Source organism: Mustela erminea, chromosome 15 (genome assembly GCF_009829155.1).
Source record: "Mustela erminea isolate mMusErm1 chromosome 15, mMusErm1.Pri, whole genome shotgun sequence".
Classification (NCBI taxonomy): domain Eukaryota; kingdom Metazoa; phylum Chordata; class Mammalia; order Carnivora; family Mustelidae; genus Mustela; species Mustela erminea.
In genome coordinates, this window is record NC_045628.1 from 77,636,884 (window position 1) to 77,660,159 (window position 23,276).

The 23,276-nt window shown below is 39.9% G+C and overlaps 2 protein-coding genes and 2 non-coding genes across 7 annotated transcripts in view; 1 reads left to right on the forward strand and 3 right to left on the reverse strand.

Annotated features, from left to right (window-relative positions):
* The window catches only part of LOC116574510 (ral guanine nucleotide dissociation stimulator-like), a 492,075-nt gene that overhangs the window by 68,631 nt on the left and 400,168 nt on the right, over positions 1-23,276 (forward strand). The gene's annotated exons all lie outside the window — the stretch shown is intronic.
* On the reverse strand, positions 6,355-11,560 carry LOC116574526 (60S ribosomal protein L21). 3 transcript variants are annotated; one of them, XM_032315322.1, is made up of 6 exons: positions 11,438-11,560; positions 9,154-9,232; positions 8,831-8,892; positions 8,141-8,253; positions 6,732-6,882; positions 6,355-6,542 (listed from the first exon to the last, which is right to left on the reverse strand). In XM_032315322.1, exons 2-6 carry the CDS (start codon positions 9,218-9,220, stop codon positions 6,453-6,455), a joined length of 483 nt encoding a protein of 160 aa, XP_032171213.1. In that variant the 5' UTR covers positions 9,221-9,232; positions 11,438-11,560; the 3' UTR covers positions 6,355-6,452. The 3 variants fall into 3 exon arrangements, with proteins under 3 accessions (XP_032171213.1, XP_032171214.1, XP_032171215.1); XM_032315323.1 differs by lacking the exon at positions 11,438-11,560 and adding an exon at positions 11,181-11,426; XM_032315324.1 differs by lacking the exon at positions 11,438-11,560 and adding an exon at positions 11,167-11,426.
* Positions 7,970-8,096, reverse strand: LOC116574659. Its single transcript, XR_004279429.1, has one exon. It is a non-coding gene; the product is annotated as a small nucleolar RNA SNORA27 (small nucleolar RNA).
* On the reverse strand, positions 8,369-8,439 carry LOC116574650. The gene has a single exon (XR_004279420.1). It is a non-coding gene; the product is annotated as a small nucleolar RNA SNORD102 (small nucleolar RNA).

A 23,276-nucleotide genomic window follows, 5' to 3' on the forward strand; every position in this document is an offset into this window, starting at 1 on the left:
AAACCAGCAACCTAGGAGCCATCCTTGACTCCAACCACTCTCACTTCAAGTTCCACCATTTCTATTGCCTACACCCCTTGGCATCTCCCCCTTTCCAGCCCCACTGCTTTCTTCACCTCTCAGGTGAATTCTTCAGGACTCCCGCTGTAGACTAGGACTAGATGAGGACTTGTTTACGTGCTCCTCTCTTGGAAGCTTTCTTCGATCAGCCATCCCTGCCCCTATCTCCCAGTTGCTCCCTCTTAGGACACTCTTAGCAGCACTGATCTCAACTGTCACTTTCTGTAAAATTTGTTTCGTGAGTGTCTCAGCGGATGGGGAGGGGCGCAGGGGCAGAGACTCTAGCTTGTGTCTTTAGCACCAGCACATAGTGACACCCTGGACTTAGAAGGTCCTTTGTTCATTGATCAACTTTCTGAATGAATAAATGAATAAATGATGTCTTCACTGTGTGAACTGGAAAAGACAGGAGTCATGTGTGTAACCATTACCCCAATAGCTTGGTTTTGAGAGCAACCTACTCTCGAGAGAAAGTGTTCCAGGAAATGTCCTGAGATGAACTGCTGTATTTCAGTTGCACTGACTTTTGGCAGCTTACAAGGCAATCCCCTTCTGTTCAACTTCAGTTTAACTGGAAAGACTTAAAGCAGGGCACCTCATTCCTTGACAGGGGAGAGAGAACCATAAAGACAGTTACTATTTATAGAACAACCATGAAACTATTAGGCTCCAGGGATCCTTCAGCTCTTCAGTGATAGGGGTCCAAATTGTTGGGTCCCAGATGCTCTTGGCTTTCTTTGAACACAAAATGGCCCCTGTTTCACCAAACACCCAAGTCCTCACCAAAGCAAGGGAGAGTGGGACTCTATTCATCTCCATTATGAAATAAAATAATTTTCAGAACCCAGCAGACTTTCTCTTACCTCTCAGTCTCCAGTACTGAGAAGCTGAGAGTTTATCCAAGTACTAGCAAAAAAGACTGGGATTGTCACTACCTTAGAACAACCCTAACTCCTCCCCAGGAGCTAGCAGACAACTTGCTCCCCCATTAAAAATCAAGAAATAGAAGAACGGGTCACTGTTGAGCAAGAATCACCCAACTCTGCCACAAACACCTTTCACTCTCCTGGGATTAAAATGCAGAACTGTCAAGGGAAAAGAGAGCACTTTCTTGGCTGAATCTTGGACTTACTGCTACACCTCATTCCATATCCTATATTCCCTGTCAGGAGTAAGATCATTTTAGTTTAAGGTCGCCCAATAAGTAAGATTCCTACGACTGTTCTCTGTCCACTGATAATTACGTTCCATTTTGCATTCACATTCGCACCTTTGCTCAGAGCTCAAAATGTTATTTCATTCTCCTTGGAAAGCTCTTTGCATTTGCAAATAGACAAGATAATCCATGACCTTTTAATACAGACAGTTATCTTACTGAACAGTTACTGAACATTATAAATAGCATTGCCTAAATTGTTGCTGCTTGAGTTCTATTTCATCTTGGATTTCTTTGTGTCCAGAGTTATGTAAAAGTGTACTGCAACCAATGTAACACAGGCATACTGAAGTGGTTTTTAAAATGATAATGGAAATGCGTAGGCACAGATATGGATACACAAATCCTATGGGTGTTCAGAATGAGTACGAAGGGCAGAATTCTGTAATTTGCAAATAACAGCCTTGGGAAGTTATTAACCCTTTATCAGCTAAATAAGCTTGATTGCTAGTCCTGAGGCAAAGCTGCCAAGGGTCCTCCTCCAGTTCAAGAACCCCTCTCCACCATCCATCCCCTCCTAATACCAACTCTTTGTATGTATCCTAAATCCTTGAACAATGAACTTACTGGAGACTCACAGACTACCTTTAGGTAATTTCACCAGAATAAAAACTGTGCTTTCCTACTAGCTCCCTAGTTTATTTCAACAGTCAAAATTACTGAAAATCTACTCGCTGCAAGTCTCCTCTAAGTGCTGGTACAGAATACAAAGAACAGCTAATTTTCTATTACCAATCATCTACTGAGGGAATGACAAGGTATAAGACATTCCTGCCTGCCTTCACAGACATCTCCATAGTGAAATTAATTATTCTTTTTTTTTTTTTTAAGATTTTATTTATTTGACAGAGAGATCATGAGTACGCAGAGAAGCAGGCAGAGAGGGGGGAAGCAGGCTCCCCGCTGAGAATAGAGCCCAATACGGGGCTCAATCCCAGGACCCTGAGATCACAACCCGAGCTGAAGGCAGAGGCTCAACCCCCTGAGCCACCCAGGTGCCCCGAAATTAATTATTCTTCATAAATTTGTCAAAAAATTCCATTTCTTTTTTAATCTAAACCTGTAAAGTGGGTTAACTATCTCCTAAATTGAGGTTCAGACAAGGTTAGTTACTTACCCAAAGTCATTGAGCCATTCAGTAGGAGACACTCCAACCCCTCTGATTTCTCATCTTGGCATCTTCCATCGATGCAAAAAGCAGGATGAAAACACTCTGGTCATGTAAAAGGAATGACAAAGCAGGTCGGGGTGCCAACTCCCAATAGACTGCCATAGGGAGAATTAAATCTGAATGGGGGAGGGAGGTGGTGGTAATCAGGGAAAGCTATAGGAAGAAATGGCCTGGTCTCTGAGCATGAGTAATATTTGGTAGGTGGAAACAGAAGGTGGGAGATGGCATGTCAAGTTGAAGGAACAGCATGAGCAAAATCCTGCAAGTAGAAGTATGATACAAGTCTGGGGAGCTCTGAGTAGTATCAAACATTAGAAGGATGGGGTGGATGGTCCAAAAAGTTGGGGACCAGACTGTGGATGGCAATGCATTATATGCCCAAGGATTTATCTAGAGATTATGTAAAGCCACTAAACTCTTAAGGAGGGTAACCCTGACTGTAATAGGGTCAGTGTTACAAGCATTTAACGAACAGAGTATCATCTCACTCTCAAGATCTTAGAACTGTTTACTTATTCATTTTCCATAAGCAATTATTTTGAACCTCCTCACTCAGGAGCAAGAAGTTCAATCACATCCTCAATTTGAGCTAGGCCATCACTTCATTTAGAATAGAGTACCTCAATGCATTCTTTTCCCAATCAAATGATTTCCATAAATCCCAATCTTGCAAGGGAAGTAGGTGTCAAAGCATTTTCTCTATGCTTTTTCCACTTGGATCTTTATGAGCTAGCCTGTCAGTTAATCCTCACCACACACATTTGCAGTTTGAAAAGAACCACAATACAGAAACCCTGGGCTTATTCACTACTCTGTAAACTTTCTGTTTCAGCAATACAAGCTGCAGATGCTGCCTCATTGCTATTACTCATAACCGAGTAACTTGTCTCACAGATTCTGGGAAAGCTTTTGTATGAACAATACCAATTGTTTTCCTTGGGTGGGATAAACACGTGTATTCCAAATTTAATTGTTTTCTCTTGTGCTCAAAAAGATAAACCTACTTTGTTATCAACTTTTATTTCTAAGTTTTAGCAAAATTGTTTTTTTCTACTTTTTTCCTCTATCATAGTAGAGAGAAAAGGTTGACTCTAGGGAGAATACAGTAGATATGAAACTGGGGTTTTTTCTGCCACAACATTGAGTGTAATTTTATTCAGCCCTTGGGATCAGGCTCAACTGAACAAAAACAGAAGTTCTCAAAATGTACCTGGCTAGATCAGAAAAGATAAAATCGAAAGTTCAAGGAGCCATGCACCTTCGTTTACCATCATGGCTCTAATTTAATAGGGCAGAAAGTTTAACATTTAGAACATTTTTCATCCTCCTCCCCAAGTGTAGAAAAGGGAATTGTACAGTAAGATTCTTTTATAATTCTACAATCTGTAACAATTTCTCATTATTTAAAAGGACCTACACTTCAAGGCAGGCACATAATTTATCAGCACACACACATTACTGAAAGCTAGGGAGTTTGATGCAATTTGTTTCTCCAATAATAAAACCTCTTCAAACTAATCTGTCTATTTCCAGGATATCCAGATGGAGCTGCCCAAGAGGGAACTGGAAATAGAGGTTCAGAGAACTTAAGTTCTGAAATTTGAATCTCAAGTATATTAGAGATGACTAAATACATAGATCAGTGGTTCTCAAACTTGAGCAAGCATCAGTCACCCAGAGAGGTTCTGAAGTGTGGGGCTCATCTCCAGAATTTGTTTAGTAGGCCCACATTTTTAACAAGCTCCCAAAAAATGTTGACAACCACTGGAGCCTACAGCAAAGCCTGACCTCATGACGCTGAGACCTAAGCCAAAACCAAGTCCGACTGCACTCCAATACTAAAAATAAACTTTATGTACATTCACGGTACCACTATTGCCATTCACAGTGCATTAGAAAATTGCCACATCATGTATCAGTTGGAAGAGTTCCCTTTATGGTGACCTGCCCTAAGAACTCCCCTAAACTAGTTATATTTACAGCCCTTTTTTCTCAATATTCACCTTCACCAGCCCTCCTGAATTGAGGGACCCGATCCTCTGCCATGTCTTTTGTCACAATTGTCATCTGGTGTCATAGGAATGGAGTCATAGGTCCTATGTGCATAAAGGACCTCTGGGAATCATTTGGTACAATACCTATACACATATAGATAATACCCTCATTTTACATGGGGCAACAGGAAGGTTAATACAAACTGCTGAAAACTGAACAAAGCTTGAGGTTTCCTGATCTTTCCACATCATGTAGGAGACTTAATCTCAATTACACATGAACAAAATTGTTATGAGACCTTTAAAATCCAAATCACTCTAGTTTGGTGAAGTCCATAGGAAAACAAGATTAAACATACATACAGAAATTAGAAAATGTCTGCCACACCTGGGTGGCTCAACTGGTTAAGCATTTGCCTTTGGCTCAGGTCATGATCCCAGGGTCTTGAGACTGAGGCCATCAGGTTCCCTGCTGGCAGTGAGCTAGCTTCTCCTTCTCCTCCCAGCTTGTGCTACCTCTCTCAAATTAATTTTAAAAATCTAAAACAAGGGGCACCTGGGTGGCTCAGTGGGTTAAGCCACTGCCTTCGGCTCGGGTCATGATCTCAGGGTCCTGGGATAGAGTCCCACATGGGGCTCTGTGCTCGGCAGGGAGCCTGCTTCCTCCTCTCGCTCTCTGCCTACTTGTGATCTCTGTCAAATAAATAAATAAAATCTTAAAAAAAAAAACAACCTAAAACAAAAAAAATGTTAAAAAAGAAAATAGGCAGTGCTTTCCTCAATTCAAAACACATTTATGAAGGGGCACCTGGGTGGCTCAGAGGGTTAAGCCTCTGCCTTCGGCTCAGGTCATGATCTCAGGGTCTTGGGATCTATGCTCTATGTTCAGCAGGGAGCCTGCTTCCTCCTCTCTGTCTACTTGTGATCTCTGTCAAATAAATTTTTTTTTAAAAAAATTATGAAATACTTATGGGGTGCCTGGGTGGCTCAGTGGGTTAAGCCTCTGCCTTCAGCTTGCATCATGATCTCAGGGTCCTGGGATCAAGTCCTGTGTTGGGCTCTCTGCTTGGTGGGGAGCCTGTTTGCCCCTCTCTGCCTGCCTCCCTGCCTACTTGTGATCTCTGTCAGATAAATAAAACCTTTAAAAAAATAAATAAAAGAAATACTTATTATGTGCCAGGACCCAGGAGGACATACTAAGAGTTTTTTAACCCCAGATCTAATGTGAAGATCAAGTTTTTAAAAATTGTGAACACACCTGTAGTGGGAACAGGCATAAGGGATTTATTCTACCATTCCAAACCATAATTTCTCTTCTCTGATTCCAAGCACTTCCATTCATTCCTCTCCATAAATTACTTTTATCAGGGAAGGTTCACCTATGACACTCAAGGTGAACAAAGGACTATCAGGAATTCACCAACTTTTTAAAGTACAGGTATTTCAGGGAAAGATACAAGTACAAAGGAACTGGGGAAAGCAAGCAATTCCAAGAACCAAAATTTTCCCCAAGAGCCAGAGCAACATACAGGAAAACCGTAACAGGAAATGATAGGGAAAACAATTTAGTAGGAACCAAACAGAGTGCTTTAAATCATCTATTTTTAAATAGTACTCTTCAAAGGCAAGTTTTTTAACCTCACAACACAGCTATTTAAGGCAGGATACAATTCTAAGACTCAACTTTCCCTAAGCTTAAATGCAATGCAACAGATAACGTATTTTAAAAATTCTTTTCTCTTTGGGATTTGGAGAGACTATTTTCCAACCACAAATATTTTTAAAGTAATATCTGGCAGTTTTCTAACCAACGGAGTATATTCTTTTCTATGATAAACCATCTCCAATCTTTCAGCAAGAAAAAAGCCACTAAGTTTGAATAAAGACATCACCCAAAGAATTAGGACACAAAGTTTGCTTTAAATACTTTTTCGGGAAAAGATACTACACTTCTACTCAATTAAGAGAAACAATTTTACAGTCTTGAGGTCTTTTATTTTCTTTTTATTTATCATGCCATGAATTCATAGGGAATGGGTTCCAGCAGTTCGGGCTCTTTTCCATTGGTTCTCACGAAATGTGCTTCTCTGGGTGGAGCAGGCTATTGAAAATAAAAAAAACAAAAAGAAAAAACCAAGGGAACAATTATATCAGGGACGTGTTCAGTTTTGAACTGTTCTCAGAAACAAAGAAATAAAATACTCAATTCATTCGCTTTCGTATGAAAACTACTGAGCAAGTTTTAAATTTCCGAAGATTAATAGCAAAAACCATCTTGTCAAGCACTTACCTGACGCTTCAGCTGAACCCAAGTACCTTTCTCTTTGGCTTCCTTCTTTTTCTGATCATTTTCCTTTACCCGCTTCAGGAAGCTATCTCGGCTCTTTGAATGTTTAATATGCTCAATGCGGACATTAATTCTCTTGGCAAGAATCTTGCCCCTGGGGAGAATCAACATTACTATAAATGCTTCAGCAAAAATTTAACAAAGTCCGATTTTATTTAACAATTTCATTTATTAAATAAACCATAAACCTTTTACCTACAAATAGGATTACACAGCAAGGTGATGGCTAATTTATAATCATTAATTGTGCTAGAAGAAACCTTGAAGCAAACACCTCCACTTTTTTTCCTTTTTTTAAAAATTATTATTATTTTTTTATTTGACAGACGGAGATCACAAGCAGACAGAGAGGCAGGCAGAGAGAGAGGGAAGCAGGCTCCCAGCTGAGCAGAGAGAGCCTGATGTGGGGCTCGATCCCAGGACCCTGGGATCATGACCTGAGCCAAAGGCAGAGGCTTTAACCCACTGAGCCACCCAGGTGCCCCCTTTTTTTTTCCTTTTTAAACATTTATTCGCTGGGGTGCCTGGGTGGCTCAGCCGTTGAGCATCCCACTCTCAGGTTACCATCCCAGCGTCATGGGACTGAGCCATTTTCGGGATCTAGTACACTCAGCAGGGTGTCTGCTAGAGATTCTTTCTCTTTTCTCCCTCTGCCCCTCCCCACGCTGCTCACGTTCTCTCTAAAAATAAAAGGTTTATTGGGGGCAGGGGGAGTCTTAAGCAGACTCCATGCTGATTGTGGAGACTGACTCGGGGCTCCATCCCACAAGCCAAGCCAAAACCAAGAGTTAGATACTTAATGGACTGTGCCACCCACACATCACCAAACACCTCCACTTTCAAGCCTCCTCTTTTTTAAAAAAGATTTTATTTATGTATTTGACAGATCACAAAGTAGGCCAGGGCAGGGGCAGGCTCCCTTCTGAGCAGAGAGGCCGATGCAAGGCTCATGATCCCAGGACTCTGGGATCATGACCTGAGCCAAAGGCAGAGGCTTTAACCCACTGAGCCACCCAGGCGCCCCTCAAGCCTCCTTTTGATGAGGTGACAGACCTTGAAATACCATAAGCCAAAACCAAATCAGTAACTGAATTTACTACTTACACTTCTTTTTATATTTTGAAAACTAGAACTGCTTAACACTAAACCCTAATAAAACTTTCCATTAAGAGTCTAGATCAATGTGTTTCCTCTGACAGGATACAAGGCAAACACCCAGTTTGCTTGAGTTTTAAAAGGATGTTTCCTTTGCCCCGCTTGAATGACCAATAAAGACATAAGTCCAATTGGCAAAGTGAAAAGGGGGTATGAGGGAATACTAATCTGCTAAAAAGAACTCTGACATTACTTACTTAACTTGTTTGTTTACAACAATACCAACAGCATGCTGAGTAACATTGTAGACTCTTCCAGTTTTGCCATGGTAACATTTGTGGGGCATTCCCTTTTGAACAGTGCCCATTCCCTGTTAAGAAAGGAGATTAAAGTTATGCCAGCATTTCCCCTTCCTTTTACATCCTGACTCTTATTAAAGTAACTAAGATACTCTAAAATTTTTTTCTTCCAAATGGCAACTCAAGAGCTTTCAGAGCCGGTGAAATGTGTTTTTCACACTGCTTCAAGCAATCAAAAAGACAATCATCATTAAGCTCCAGAGTACCAGGATACATTTAAAAAAGTCACAAAAGAACTTTTACTGTTTATTTTAAAAAATAACAATCTCCATCTCTGTCTCCATCAACAATTACATTTTGCACCAAAGTATTATCCCTTTCTTTTATCAACAAACTCCTTTTTCACAACCCAATAACAAACAAGTTAGGAGAAAATTCTTAGATTCTGGAATAGCACTTCAGAGACTGGTTTCTGAATTAAATGAGCCATTCTACACTTAAGAGCTCTTATTCAGACCAAAGATTTTTCCCTATTCAGGAGAATAAAAAGCCAACAGATGCAACATACATTTGAATTCCAATATTAGATTAAACTTTTCTACCTTCTAATATTATTCTGTAGGTTATTCACCTAATTTTAGAATTTACCTTGATGTCCACAATATCACCTTTCTTGTAGATTCGCATATATGTGGCCAAAGGAACAACTCCTGCACCGAAAAAAATCAGTATCGTCAGTATAAAGATTGAAGTCTACCTTAAAAAAAAAAGTAAGCTTACTAGCTTTCAACATATTTTATCTTTGAAGTTTTATTTTTAAATCTTGTTTGTAAGAAACTACTATATGAAATTTATGCTTTTTATTTATTACAAAAACATGTTAGGTGCTGGTTAATTACTGCCATCTAGTTAAGAATGCATTGTACCAATGTATGCCATGTTTGCTCTCACAGGAAGGTAAATTTACTTACCATGTTTTCTAAAAGGCCTAGAGAACATGTACCGGGTACCTCTCCTCTTTCCCTTTGTGTTGGTCATTTTGGCAAATTACTGAAAACAAAGTATAAAACAGTCAAATGCAAACGCAAAACTGACATTTGTCTTTTTTTTTTTTAAGATTTTATTTATTATTTATTTGATAGTAGGCAGAGAGGCGGGCAGAGAGAGGGGGGAAGCAGGCTCCCCAATGAACAGAGAGCCTGGTGCGGGGCTCCATCCCAGGACCCTGGGATCACGATCTGAGCCAAAGGTAGAGGCTTTAACCCACTGAGCCACCCAGGCACCCCTCAGCCCTGCATTTTTTTTAAGGTTTTCTTTATTTATTTTACAGAGATCACAAGTAGTCAGAGAGGCAGGCAGAGAGAGAGAGGGGGAAGCAGGCTCCCCGCTGAGCAGAGAGCCCGCCGCGGGGCTCGATCCCAAGACCCTGAGATCATGACCCAAGCCGAAGGCAGAGGCCCAACCATTAAACCCCTTCTCTTACTGACTTTTTCTTCTTTTTTGGTGACAGTGTATCTTACACAACCATCTGTTAACTGTCACGAATCCAAATCACTTCCTATTTATTACTGACTACTTACCCCATCACTCACTAATAAACATATGTAGAGTTGAAGGGGAAAAACACAGGCTTTATAACTTCTGACCTAATTCTGACTGAGATTCTGCCACTTGCTCCCCTGGGAAATTTATATTTAAACACCGATCCTCATCTGCAAAATGGGCATTCACGAAGTTCTAGCCTATTTGCTTAACCACAGTAAGTTCATTATCATTATCTAAGAATTCACATACAGGCATTTCACATGGAATCTTTCACTATTTCTCAAAAGTCTGAAACAACAGGTTTTATTGCTCTAGGTCATTCAAGGGCAGAACTACCATTACTGAAAATTACTTCTACCACAGGTTTGTGGTATGTAAATCAGGCTTAACCGGACTGGATTGTAACATAATTCAGTTTCTTATTAACAGTTCTTTTTTTAAAGATTTATTTGAGGGAGAATGAGAGAGCACACAAGAAGGGGGAACAGCAGAGGGAGGAGAAGCCCTGAGTTACCAAGGTACCCTTTTATCAACATTTCTTAAAGAGAGACTCCAAAGTACCTTAGTCATTAGCTTGAGAGGTGTGGAAACACAATGTTTCACCTAACTCACGAAAGCCAAATCATTGATGCAACAAACGCTTCTATTACTTTTTTAAAAAGATAACTAAGCATCTATCAAGTGCCAGATATTCTACTTTGATCCGCACATTCTCTACATTTGTGTCAACTCGTACCAAAGTGTCAAGTTCATAAACAAGGAGAGATACTCTGCAGGCTCAAATCACTAGTAATAATTAACGCAGGACACAGCAATGCTGTAGATTCTGTAACAGGACCCACTGCAAAATGCAACCGGCAGTCTGCTCAACTCTGGTAGCTACCACTTACAGAAGCGGGGGGAGGGGTGAAGAAAAAAAAAAAAAAAAGGAAAGAAAAGGATGATTAAGGGGTAATTCAAGGGCTTTCTCCCTAAGATTCCAAATGAAATCCTAGCTATTCACATGCCACCCCAGCGTTAACAAAACCGTATTCGTGGCAACATGGAAGCGCCTGAAAGCACTTTCCGTTTCTCCAAATGCGATCTGGGACCCCCACTTTAAACGGGATTAATTTCACACACTGAAGCCAAGTGGTCTACAGCTCTTATCATGAAAGGCATCCTCTCTGTTCTGGGACCACGAGCCCAGGTTTTCAAACCCCAGGCCTCATCGGAGGTTAAAGTCCATGTCTTTACACCCGTAAAATCATTCCTATCACCCCATAAGCCCCTATCCAACAGCATCACAAGTTTAGACTTTACAAGACTAGCAAAAACACCATACTAAAGAGTTCGAAAAGCACTGGGCCATGCGGCTGCACAAAGCCTGTCCGAAGACCTAGAACACTGAGGCTCAAGCCATGGGGACACAGGAAAAACAAATTCTTTCTCAGACTGACCCGCACTGCCTCACCCCAGTGACTCGGCTTCGCTTTTCTCGGGTCTCTCCCTTCTTAGGGCCACGGCCTTGGCGTCCGGTCCTCAGCCCCCGGCCGACGCCCGGCGCATGCCACTCCTGTTCTGGACGAACATAGCTCCACCACCCAGGTCAGTGGGCCCCGGACAGACTAGACCGTCTTTCTAGGACCTGAATGCACGACCGCAGCGGCCTCAGGATCAGTACTCGAGTCTGTGGGACACGCGGCACCAGGAGCCACGCGCTGATCCTACCTGGAAGATGGCGGTTCCGGCCGAAAGGAAGGAGGAGGGGCCGCAGCTCGCGCCTTACGAGGGCCTCCGGGCTGCCCGGAGCACTGCCTGAAAGAAATGCCAGGGTAAAAGCAACTCTTCTGGGAAAGGGGATCTTCTCAGGGAACAATAGGAGGCTGGCAGAATATTTTTCTTTCTTGTGAAAAAAAGGCTATAAGCCAACTCAAGCTGACACTTGGGTCTTTCCGGACAGCCCGGAAAGGGGCCTTGAAGGGCGTCCATGAGGACGTCCACGACCCAAGCGTGCTGACGTTCGCCTTTGCGTCGAGCCTTCGCCGGAAGCGCGCTTGTGTCGGTGTCTCTGGGCACCAGGGAGAGGTTGGTGTGACGGCATCTAATCATTTTGCGGGGCTTCTAACTGCTCTGTTTGTTTGCAGAAATGATTACGTGGGCACAAAAGAGAAATTGTAATTAGGCAAGCATATTATCCAGTTTCTGTGTCTTTCAAAAGCTTTTTTTCCCGGTGAGCCAAGATATACCACGCTCTTGCTAGTGTGTGCGTAAATGTTATATCGCTTTGAAAGCAGTTTGGCAAACAAAGTAAAACTGCAGATTTTTAAATACTGTACCCTAGTATTTTGCTTCTAAGTGTATATCTGGTAGAAACTTTGACAGGGAAATCAGGATATGCTAACACCACTGTCAGTAAAAGCAGAAAATTAGCACTATCCGCCCAAGAGAATACTGTAATGAGATGTTCTTATGAAGGGATATGTCAGTAAATCAGTACTAGACCCAGAAATTTGAGACAAAAAGAGGAAGGCGTAGAACGTACATAGTATGACAATCTATATACATAGAATTTTATTTTTATTTTTTTTAATGCTGTGGGTTTTTTAAAAATTTTTTAAAGATTTTATTTATTTGACAGAGAGATCACAAGCAGGCAGGGAGGCAGGAAGCGGGCTCTGCAGAGAGCCCGATGCGGGGCTCGATCCCAGGACGCTGGGATCATGACCTGAGCGGAAGGCAGAGGCTTTAACCCACTGAGCCACTATACATAGAATTTTAATACTTGTGAAACAGTACCATATGTTGTTTAGGTGTGTGTGCATACGTAGTGGAAGCAGTCAAGAAATAAAAGAGGATAAAAATCGAATTTAGGAATCTATTTCACGTCCACTAGAGAAGGAACTATAAGAGAGGTTTTCACTATCTTGACCGTTAGTAAGCTGAGTATTGGGAAATATAGGTAGCCCTTGTTTTATTCACTTTTTTGATATGTATTTCTTTTAAAGATTTTATCTATTTATTTGTCAGAAACAGCACAAACGAGGGAGCGGCAGGCAGGAGAAGCAGGCTACCTGCTGAGCAAGGAGTCCGATGTGGGATTTGATCCCAGGGCCCTAGGATCATGACCCGAGCCACCCAGGCATTCCGATTTGTATTTTTAGAAGCGTGTTTTTAGAGTAGTGTTAGATATATTTTTTTAAATTTTTGAGAAAATAGTAACAATTTCTGTATATCTGGTATCCAGTTTCCCCTATTAACATTTTATGTTAGTATGGGATATTTGTTACTGTTAGTGGACCAATTTTTTACATTATTGATAACTAAAATCCATTGTTTATTCAGATTTCCTTCATTTATTCAGACATCCTAATATTCTTTTTCTGTTAAGATTCCATCCAGAATACCACATTATATGTAATTACCATGTCTTCTTGTGCTGTGGCGCTTCCTCAGACTTGCCTTGTTTTTGCTAAGCTTGACAGTTTGAGGAGTACTGGTCAGGTATTTCACAGCATGCCCCAATACTGGAATTTGTCTGATGCTTTTCTCATTGGATTATTTTTATGACGTATTTTCTAAAAGTCAGCTAAGCAACAAAAATCTTAATCTGTTTGAATTTAAATAATATCACTCCACTGATGTTTCACGTTTATTTGACTTACTCTCCTGATGCATTTGGATTTGTAATTTCTAAAAACTGCATAGGCTCCAGAATTTTGATTTTTATATATCCTGTGACTGTAGTCTTTAGCCTTGAGCTCACTTTCTCAAGAACTTGAGAAATCAGGAGCCAGTCTTCATCAATTCCTTTTAGTACATTGACTCCTCTTCCTTAACTGTAACTAATAATTCCCTTTAGCTTCTATATTCTTCTTTATCTGGCTTAATTTTTCATAGCCATTATTACAGTCACTCCATCTCAACTAACTCAAGTCAGTCTTCCCTATCACTCTCCTAACGAATGTACCACCTGAGGTAAAAGCAACCTCTGTTTTCTTCCACACATAGTTTCAAGAATTAAGATATGTCACATAAAAATCAAGATTTCTGGCTCCTCTTGAAAAAGGATGTGGCGACATACATGGGATTGATAGTTTGGGTGGTAGCAATCCAGTGGTCATCTCATTTAGATTGGATATATATTCTTGAGTTTCATCACCACTGAGCCTACTTCACTTGTTTCCTTGTCTTGCCCCTGTGGCATTTGAGCTGTAAACCCCTGCCACATTCATGCTCAACAATTCTCAAGTGGCGCCTAATATCCCCCCTGCAGTTCCCAAGTTAGTTTACTTACCTACTCTTGGTAAAGTTTATCTCACATTTTTTTCTTCAATAACCAAATCTTCCATTCCTTTTCTTCACCTTTTTATCAGCTGATAATTGCTTCACTTTTATCCCTGTATGAACTTGTTTTTCCCTTTCCACCCAAAACCCACAACTCTCTCCTTCCACCTTCCTGGCTCTACTTGACCTCATCTTTCCTTCTACTCTGCTCCATATTTTCTTCCACCAACCTTTTTAAAAAAAGAATCATTTGAAATGGCTGTTTCTGTACAACAAAAACTGTCCGATTTCAGCAAGGTCGTATGGCTAATCTAATACATGAACAGTACTATTTCTTATCTCCTGTTGTGTTTTCACTTTAATCTGATTTCTGCCCTGGTTGTGCCACTAAAGCTGCTTCCACGTTACCTAAACCAGAAGGTGTTCTCTCTTCATGTCTTTGTTCACCTCTCAGAGCCTTTGGCCATTCCCTCCTTGAAACACTATCCTTTCTAACCACTTCACAGCCTATTTTGCTGGTTTTCTTTACTCTTCTTGTCTTCTAAATAATGGGCTACCTCAGGACTTGGAACTAGTTCCCCTGCTCTTCTGTTTCTCCATTCTCTTCTTGGGGAATTCTATGTATACCTATAATTTTAAATGTTGTCTTTATCCTGCTTACTACCAGATGTATTTTTTAAATTCAGGACTTTTCTCAAAACTATTCAGAGTAACAACTATTCTTGGGTACCCTTCAATATCTCAAAGTTAGTGTCCCCAATAAAACTTATGATTTCCACTCCCATACTGGTTTTCAGTCCAGTGTTTCCCATGTCAGTAAATAACATAAACCAGAATCCTTGGTTTCTTTTTTTTTTAAAGATTTTATTTATTTATTTGACAGAGAGAGATCACAAGTAGGCAGAGAGGCAGGCAGAGAGAGAGAGAGAGGGAAGTAGGCTCCCCGCTGAGCAGAGAGCCCGATGCGGGCCTTGATCCTAGGACTCTGAGATCATGACCTGAGCCGAAGGCAGCGGCTTAACCCACTGAGCCACCCAGGCACCCCCTTGGTTTCATTTTTAAGTTTTCCTTCCCCCACCATATCCAGTCCATCAGCAAATTTTGTCCCAATTCCACCTGCAAATTGTATTTACAGATGGCCTGCCTCTTTCCATCTCTGCCAGCACCACTAGAATCTTGCTCGAACTAGCAATGGACCCATTAAGGTCACCTTTTTCTCTCTTCCTTCTGCTCTGTGCATTTTCTACATAGTAGCCAAAACATAAGGAATAATGTGGAGGACATTAGGAGAAGGAAAGGAAAAGTGAATTGGGGGAAATCAGAGGGAGAGACAAACCATGAAAGACTGTGGACTCTGAGAAACAAACTGAGGGTTTTGGGGGGTATAGGTGAGCCTGTGGTGGGTATTAAGGAGGGCACATATTGCATGGAGCATTGGGTGTGGTGCATGAACAATGAATCTTGGAACACTGAAAAAATAAATTAAAAAAAAAAAGAAATGTAAACCTGATTGTGTCATGACTTTGCTTAAAGTCTTCCAGAGACTTTCTCTTAACAGTAAAGTCTAAGTTCATTACCTTGGTTTACAAGGTCCTGCATAAACCAGTTCCTGGTTATCTTCTCAGGTTCACTTGGTTCCTGCCCCAATTCACTGTAGTTGCCACTGCCTTCTGTGTAGTTTCCTGACCCTGGCCAGGTCTTTCTAACCTCAAGGGCTTTGTGCCTCCTCTTCCCTTGCCTTTCAGATGGCTCATTCTTTCTCATCGTTTTGTTTCCTAAACATTAACATCCTACATTGCTTTATATCTCTACATGGTTAGGAATTTAGAAAGATACTTAGGTTATAAAGCAAATCCAAATGTGACCAAAATATTTGCAATTACTTCTATTTTAGGTAACTTAAAAAAAAAACTTTGTCCTAAGAAAAATTCAATTCTAAGTCAGTAGTTCTGTTTTTTAGCATATTCCTTTATTTACCCACTCATCAGTTGGTCCAGACTAAGTGTAACTAAAATCATATTACTTTTAGCCTAAGAAAATTATAATTAAGAAAATAAAAATAATAGTAAAACAAATCCAGAATTAAATGTGTCCTTGCTGTGACCCATCATTTTAGACTTTGTACATTGTTTTTTTTTGTACTTTGTTCTTGACTTAAGTGAATATAAGTAAATATTTGAAGCCTAGTATGATGTGTATATATGTGTGTATACATGCATATACATGGACATGTGTATATACATACATATACATAGACGTGTATGTATGTATGTATGTATACATGAGACATATTTTAATTATACACACTAAAATGTACAGATCCTAACCACAACATTTCTTTCTTTTTTTTTTTTTTAAAGATTTTATTTATTTATTTTACAGAGAGACAGATCACAAGTAGTTAGGCAGGCAGAGAGAGAGAAGCAGGCTCCCTGCCGAGCAGAGAGCCCTATGTGGGACTCGATCCCAGGACGTCAGGATCACGACCCAAGCTGAAGGCAGAGGCTTTAACCCACCGAGCCACCCAGGCTCCCCTAAACATTTTTTTCTAAAAATTTTATGTATTTGTCAGAGAGAGAGAAAGCACACAAGCAGGAGAAGCAGCAGGCAGAGGAAGAAGCAGCCTCCTGGCTGGGCAAGGAGTCTGATGCAGGACTCCATCCCAGGACCCTGGGATCATGATGACCTAAACCAAAGGCAGACTCTTAACCAACTGAGCCACCCCGACATCCCCAAGTGGATAATTTTTGACTAACGTTTATAATTTTGTAACCAGTATTTCCAACAAAGGTATAGAGCATTGTCATCCCTATGGAAAATTCCCTGATTCTCCTTTCCAACCTTTTCAACGGGTCCTCTTCCTCACCAGAACTGCCCAGTATTTTGATTTCTATAATTGTGGATTTATTTTGCCTATTCTTAAGTTTCATATAAATGGTACCTTACAGTGTGTACTCTTGTTTGTATGGCTCTTTTTGTTTAGCCTGTTTTTAAGATTCCATCATGTCATAGGTACCAATAGTTCAATTCCTTTTTAATGCTAAGTAGTATTCCACTATGTGAATATACTACAAATTATGTATACATTCTTCTCTTCATGGAAATTGGGTTGTTTGCAATTTTTTGATACTATGAATGAAACTGTCATAAACATTTTGTGAATATGTTATAATCTGTTGGGAAAATATCCAGATTTTACATTGCTTAACCATAAGGTAGGTGTGTGTCTAACTTCATAAAAAATTACCAAATGGATTTTCAAAGTAAACCCCCCATTATAGTACCATTTTCCTCTAAAGAGAGTAAGGCATTTTACTACAGGCTTTTAAAATCGGTTTGTGTACCTATCTCTTATCATACACGTCTGAAAACCAGAGTGGTTCCCTGACTCTCTAATAGTCAGTTTGTCTCTACTTTGAGATCATTAGTGTAAAAAGAATAAGAAAAGCATTGAAACTTAAAAAGAAAAATTGTGAAGTAAATGTGGTTAGAAGGAAAACTCAAAATTCATTCAATATTTATTAGCGTCTAGATTACATCAGGTTACTGCCCTGAGTGATGAGACTATAAATATGAATAAAACATGACCCTCACCCTCAAGGACTCCACAAAGAGTTTGGTGGAAGACAGAAGTGAGTGCATTCCAATATTCTAAATGGTATAATAGAGGACACTGAACATGAACAGGATGGCCATTCCACGGGTGATGCCATGCACCTATCTTAGAGGAAGGGAATGGATGAGAGACGAACCCCTGGACAGAAAAGAAGTTTCCCTGAGAGGTTGAACTTGATGAAAGAGTAGCTCTTTGACCATAGAGCAAGTAGTAAGAGTAATTTAGGCAAAAATATTTTAGGCAGAGGGTATTTTAACTTCTATTAGAGCACAGAGGTGAATGACAATTTTAAAAACTCAGAAAAATGAAAGTCATCCAGTAGCTTTAGAAAATAAGGTCAACAAATGAATAGGAATGTGACTTATTAAAATGAGGGAAATTAATACTTTTGTATCAGGCTTGAATAAAATACTAAACAAAACCCATAACTTTTGGTTATTAAACTAAAGTCACATCTCTATTTCTATTTTCGTGTTTCCTCCTGTGAAGGGAGGGATTTTAATAAGGTATATGTTTTGTTCTATTTTGGTTTTCAGAGGACATTGGCAGTTTAGCTCCAGCAGGACAGATTTTCTAAACTAGAAGGAAACCTGGATCCATCCTCTCTGTGTGAGGCTGTGGTGGGGAACTCCATAGGAGTATCAATCAGCTCCTTTGGATGTGCCCTTTGTCTTGGTAGACTGGTAGGAGAACAATTTCAAATGAGAACTGATTAGGAATTTCTAGTGTAGAAAGTCTATAATGAGAATTCTTGTCTCCAGGGAAATGTCATTGTAATGATAAGTAATGGGGACTGAAATACTATGAATAATTGAAAAACATAGTGAAGAATAATTACATAAAATAATCTTTTTTCCATAAAAATTTTCATTTGAGATCCTCAGAAGCCAGGGGCGGGGTAATGAACAAGATAAAATCCATTTTTTTAATCAAAGAGGGAAAGATTGCACTCTTCCACAGCTTGATTTTCTACCTGAAAATAGTGAAGCATAAACAGACTTGTGACCATGTGAGTGGATGTTCACATAGAATCTCAGCTCCCTAAACAATGGCCTCATTGTCTGCATCCAGATTTTTCTGTTCCCAAATCCTGCTTTTTCCTCCAGCTTCTAAAATATCTTCAACACTCTTAGATGTTAAGGCCAGTGCAGCCTGTGGAAGAACCTAGTCAAATATCAAGTGTGCAGACAGGAAAGTGTTGCAGTGCAGGTTGGCAAAGCCATTGCAGTGATTTATGGAAGCCCAATTATGTTAAGACTGTAAAACACAATTTGGAAAAGTGAAAACAGATACAATGTAGAGTTTTGTGGTAGGTAAAAAACATCTGGTGGACTGTTGAACTTGTAGTAAATTCAGGGAGACTGATCAGTTGGGGTCAACAAATCCTTACTCTGAATGATTACTCCATCCCTTGGAGCTGTCCACATCTCTTCACGGCAAACATATTTTGTTTTTGTAACGAATGAGGAGGTTCATGCTCTATTCCCGCACACATGCTTCATAATGATTTAGAGATGAGGGCTGACAAATAAATTTCATGTCTTTTGTTAGCTCTGATTGATTTATTGATTGATTATGGCTACCTGGACCTGAGTTAAGATGTTTCTGAGGCCAGTTTCAGGCTTACTGAACAGCAAAGATTATTAATGTCCAATGGGGGATCACTGAAGAAAAAGACCTCCTATGCCATGTCCTTGTTACCTCTGGCTTAAAAAACTGGTAGTAAGAGAAGTAGTTCACTGACAGATTCCAGGGCTGGCCCAGACATGGAAACAGGCTAGAAGATAGTGTGGGGATGTGGCTTATTATGGGGGAGGGGTGGGCACATTGCAAGAGGGTCCCTAAATCAAAGCTAGAAAGAAGATACCTTTTTCCACTGGGGTGGAGGTGGGCAGGAAATAAGAGTTTTGGAGTCAGACCAGATTCTTTATTCTGTCTCTTCCTAAAGTCTGTTTCTTTGTCCTTAAAGGGAAAGCACAGGTCATCATTTGGGAGGAGCTTATATTTATAATTCCACACAAGATAATGAATGTAGAACGTCTTTTCCATTTTGTACAGCACTGACACTGGTACGTATAAAGCATCTCATCTCCCTTGCTCTCCTCTATAGCTTCTCCTCTCATAGTCCAAGTGTTTTCACAGTCTGGTCTGTGGACCCCTGGGTGTCTCTGAGACCTTCGCAAGGGATGTGTGAGGTCAAAATTTATTTTCAGAATAGTGTTGAGACATTATTTGCCTTTGATACTAAATTGACATTATTCTGATGATGCAAAAGCAATAATGGGAAAAACAGCCTAGAGCTTTACTATGAATCAAGGCTGTGGCACTGGTCGTTATGATACTTGTCACCACCATGCACTCTTAGGGTCAAAAAAGAAAAAAAGCCAGTTCCCTTAATAATATGCTAGATAAGGGCAGTAAAAATCATTAATTTTAATTGATCTCCATCCCTGAGTACACATCTTTTTAACAAATTGTGTGACATAAAATGGGAACCATGTATAAGACACTTTTGCTATAAAACCAGTACAACAATTGTCTGGAGGGAAAGCACCTGTTTTGTTGTTTGTGTTGAAAGCTGAACTCACCACCACTTTTTGCCACTGAAAACTATTTGTACTTTCAAGAACAGCAGATAAACTATGTCCAGTCAGAGTTGCATGTTTGGCTGACATTTTCTGATCAATGAATTTAGCCAGACTCTTGCTACTCCAAGGGAAACAGCTGACAATAGTGCCAATGAAAACTTGAGCTTTTGAGTAGAGATTACCATTTTAGAAACTTGTATCCACCGCTGTGAGCCTGACAGCTTCCTACAACTTAGATACCTTTCTGATTAGATCATTGGTGATATGAACAAATAGAGTTGGTTTTATGTAATTAAATGTGTCAACATTTAGATTATCGGCCTGAGTGAGCCATATTTTCAGATGACCGTTACATAATGTTACAAAGGAAGGAATGGGAAAAGACCATTTGCAATGTAAGACCAAGAGATTTTAATGTGCTGGTGTGAAAATGTCACCAATAGCATTTCAGATTTCACACCGCAACTACCCTTTTTTAAAAAAATCTGCCATTTGTTGAGTGTTGGTGTAGTATCTAATAAGATTAGCCGCAATTACCTGAAAAAGTTATGAAAATGCTCCTCCCTCTTATAGCATACCTGTGAGAGACTGGATTTTCTTCCTGTACTTCAAACAAATAACATACGACAGTAGATTCAGTGCAGAAGCAGACATGAGTGTCCAGCTGTTTTTGATTGAGGCAGACCTTAAGATTATCCCCAAAAGGTAACAAAATGCCACATTTCTCACCAAGTGATGCAGTGAAGAAGAAATGTAATGAAAAAAGTTTACTGTGGAAAATATGGTTATTTGTCATAAAAAGATGTCATGTTATCATATATGAGGCTTCTATTTTTAAATAAATTGATGAATATTCTTTTTTTAAAGATTTTTTATTTCCTTATTTGACAGACAAAGATCACAAGTAGGCAGAGAGGCAGGCAGAGAGAGAGAGGAAGAAGCAGGCTCCCCGCTGAGCAGAGAGCCCGATGCAGGGCTCGATCCTAGGACCCCAAGATCATGACCTGAGCCGAAGGCAGAGGCTTTAACCCACTGAGCCACCCAGGCACCCCTAAATTGATGAATATTCTTAGAAATTACTCAATTTATAATACGGTAAATAGCGATAGACAAAAATTTCTACAAACAAAAATTTCCAATTGGCCCCTATTCATTTTTAAGAGGTAGAGGGGTTCTAAGACCAAAACGTTTAAGAATACGTTAAGAATACGTCCTAGTCCCCTACTTCAGCAACTGCTGGGTGTGCCTTGACCCCCTGAGGAGAGCCAGGGATGTCACCGTAAGTTCTGGAACTCATCTCCATTCATAGCAAACTTTGACTATTACACTACTAGGGTGGGTCTCAGGTCAAAATATGCAGGTTCCCATAGTAATCTTGCTTCTTCAGAGTTATTCCGGAACATGGACACATGGGGTTATTTTCATTTTACTTTGTGAATTCTGAGCAAGCCATGGTACAATTTTGCTGACTTGCCTTGAGTGGCCGGTCTTCAATTTTTAATTTATCCCGTAATTAAACTGATCCTGCTTCACTATTACTCTGTCATGTCCCCAGATTGCCAGTGCAACTGCTTATTAGCCAAACATGTCAAATTTTGTGGAAAATCAGGTAGGGAACTAGCACTTGGTTGTGCTTGTTAAAATTCATCTTTGAAACACTTTAAAAAGAAACCCACAAAAGTTTTCTCGAAACCTTTCTGGTTGTCAAATGAAATAGGTGAGCAATTAGGCTTCTGTCCTATGAGAGATTCAGAATTTTCTGCTGACCGGCATAGTGTCCTGTCTTAACCTCTGAGCTATTACTCAGGTACTTGGCTGTTCTCTGATGCAATAATAAGAATCTGCGGTTGAAGTATTTTAACTACCGTACTTGCAGACAAAAGACTAAAACATTTTTAGCCATTAGAAAAATTACTCTGGCTATGGTTTCATTTATGCCAGGAATTATTGAAAGAGGCTTTCGGGCAGGGTGGGGAGGGGGGCTGACAATAACTTTAACCATTATAATGAACCACAATGACATCAAAGTATTTTTGCAAAATAACTGATACAAATGCTTTTAAAGGTTCTAGCACTGGGATTTGTAGCTGAAACATAAAATTATGTGAAGAACCTTTGTCAGACATCCGTTTAATGCTGCTAATTTGCACACAGCTTTCAAATGTTATGGATACAATTCCATTGCCACTTATTCAAACTAGCTTTCAGGTATCTGTAGTGCTTAAAGCTGGGTTTCAGGGGTATTTGAAAGCTGATTTATGTGCATGAAATTGATAAGGTTCAGTTGAAATCATTTGTTATAATTCTACTTAATTTCAGTTGGTCTAGGGGAATACTGAAACTGCAGAGATGGGTGTGCTGACTTTTGCACAGTCAATTTCAGAAAACTATAATGTAAGCTTCATAAATGCAAGGACTTTGTCACTGTAAGCTTACCACTTTGCATCCAGCGCTTAGCATACAGTGTAGTAAAGGCTCAAAAAACATTTGGAGACAGGTGGAAAAGATGGAAATAGGAGGGAGCAACAAGCTGACCCAACTAAATCAGTGTTAATATGGGTAATTTTAATAATATGAATGGAATTTTAAGGAAATGATCATTTACAGCTGCAGAGTCTTGTAATAGAATGATTTGATATCTAGGATCCACTTGAAATTGACAATAATCCAACTTAGTCTGCTGCCCAGCTGACTGGTTTCCTCAAGCCATGCTCAGGGCATTTGTTCATTCATTCACGGAGTATACATTCACTGAGCACCTATTATGTGGCAACATTGATCTAGGGCTGGAGATACAGGGGAATAAAACAGACAAAATCCCTATGCTCTTGAAGTTTACATTCTAATAGGAGAAAGATGATGAGGAGTACCCTATTTATAGTATTATGTTATTATATATACATTATGGCAGATGGAGACAAGTGCTATGGAAGAAAAAAAAATTAAACAGGAAAGAGGAAATGAGATGTTACAACTTAAAATAGAATGATTAGAGAAGACCTCACTGAGAAGGATATTTGCCCAAAGATCTGAAGAATATGAGGAAGGGAGTCATGCATGTATCTGAGAGAAGAGTGTC

Excerpts from the sequence above, each read along its gene's own strand:
- LOC116574526 (XM_032315322.1), bottom strand. The coding sequence starts at position 9,220 with ATGACCAACACAAAGGGAAAGAGGAGAGGTACCCGGTACATGTTCTCT. Across the intron at positions 8,254-8,830 it reads GTGATATTGTGGACATCAAG|GGAATGGGCACTGTTCAAAA; the intron begins GTAAATTCTAAA and ends CTTTCTTAACAG. Across the intron at positions 6,883-8,140 it reads GTTGTAAACAAACAAGTTAA|GGGCAAGATTCTTGCCAAGA; the intron begins GTAAGTAATGTC and ends GATTCTCCCCAG.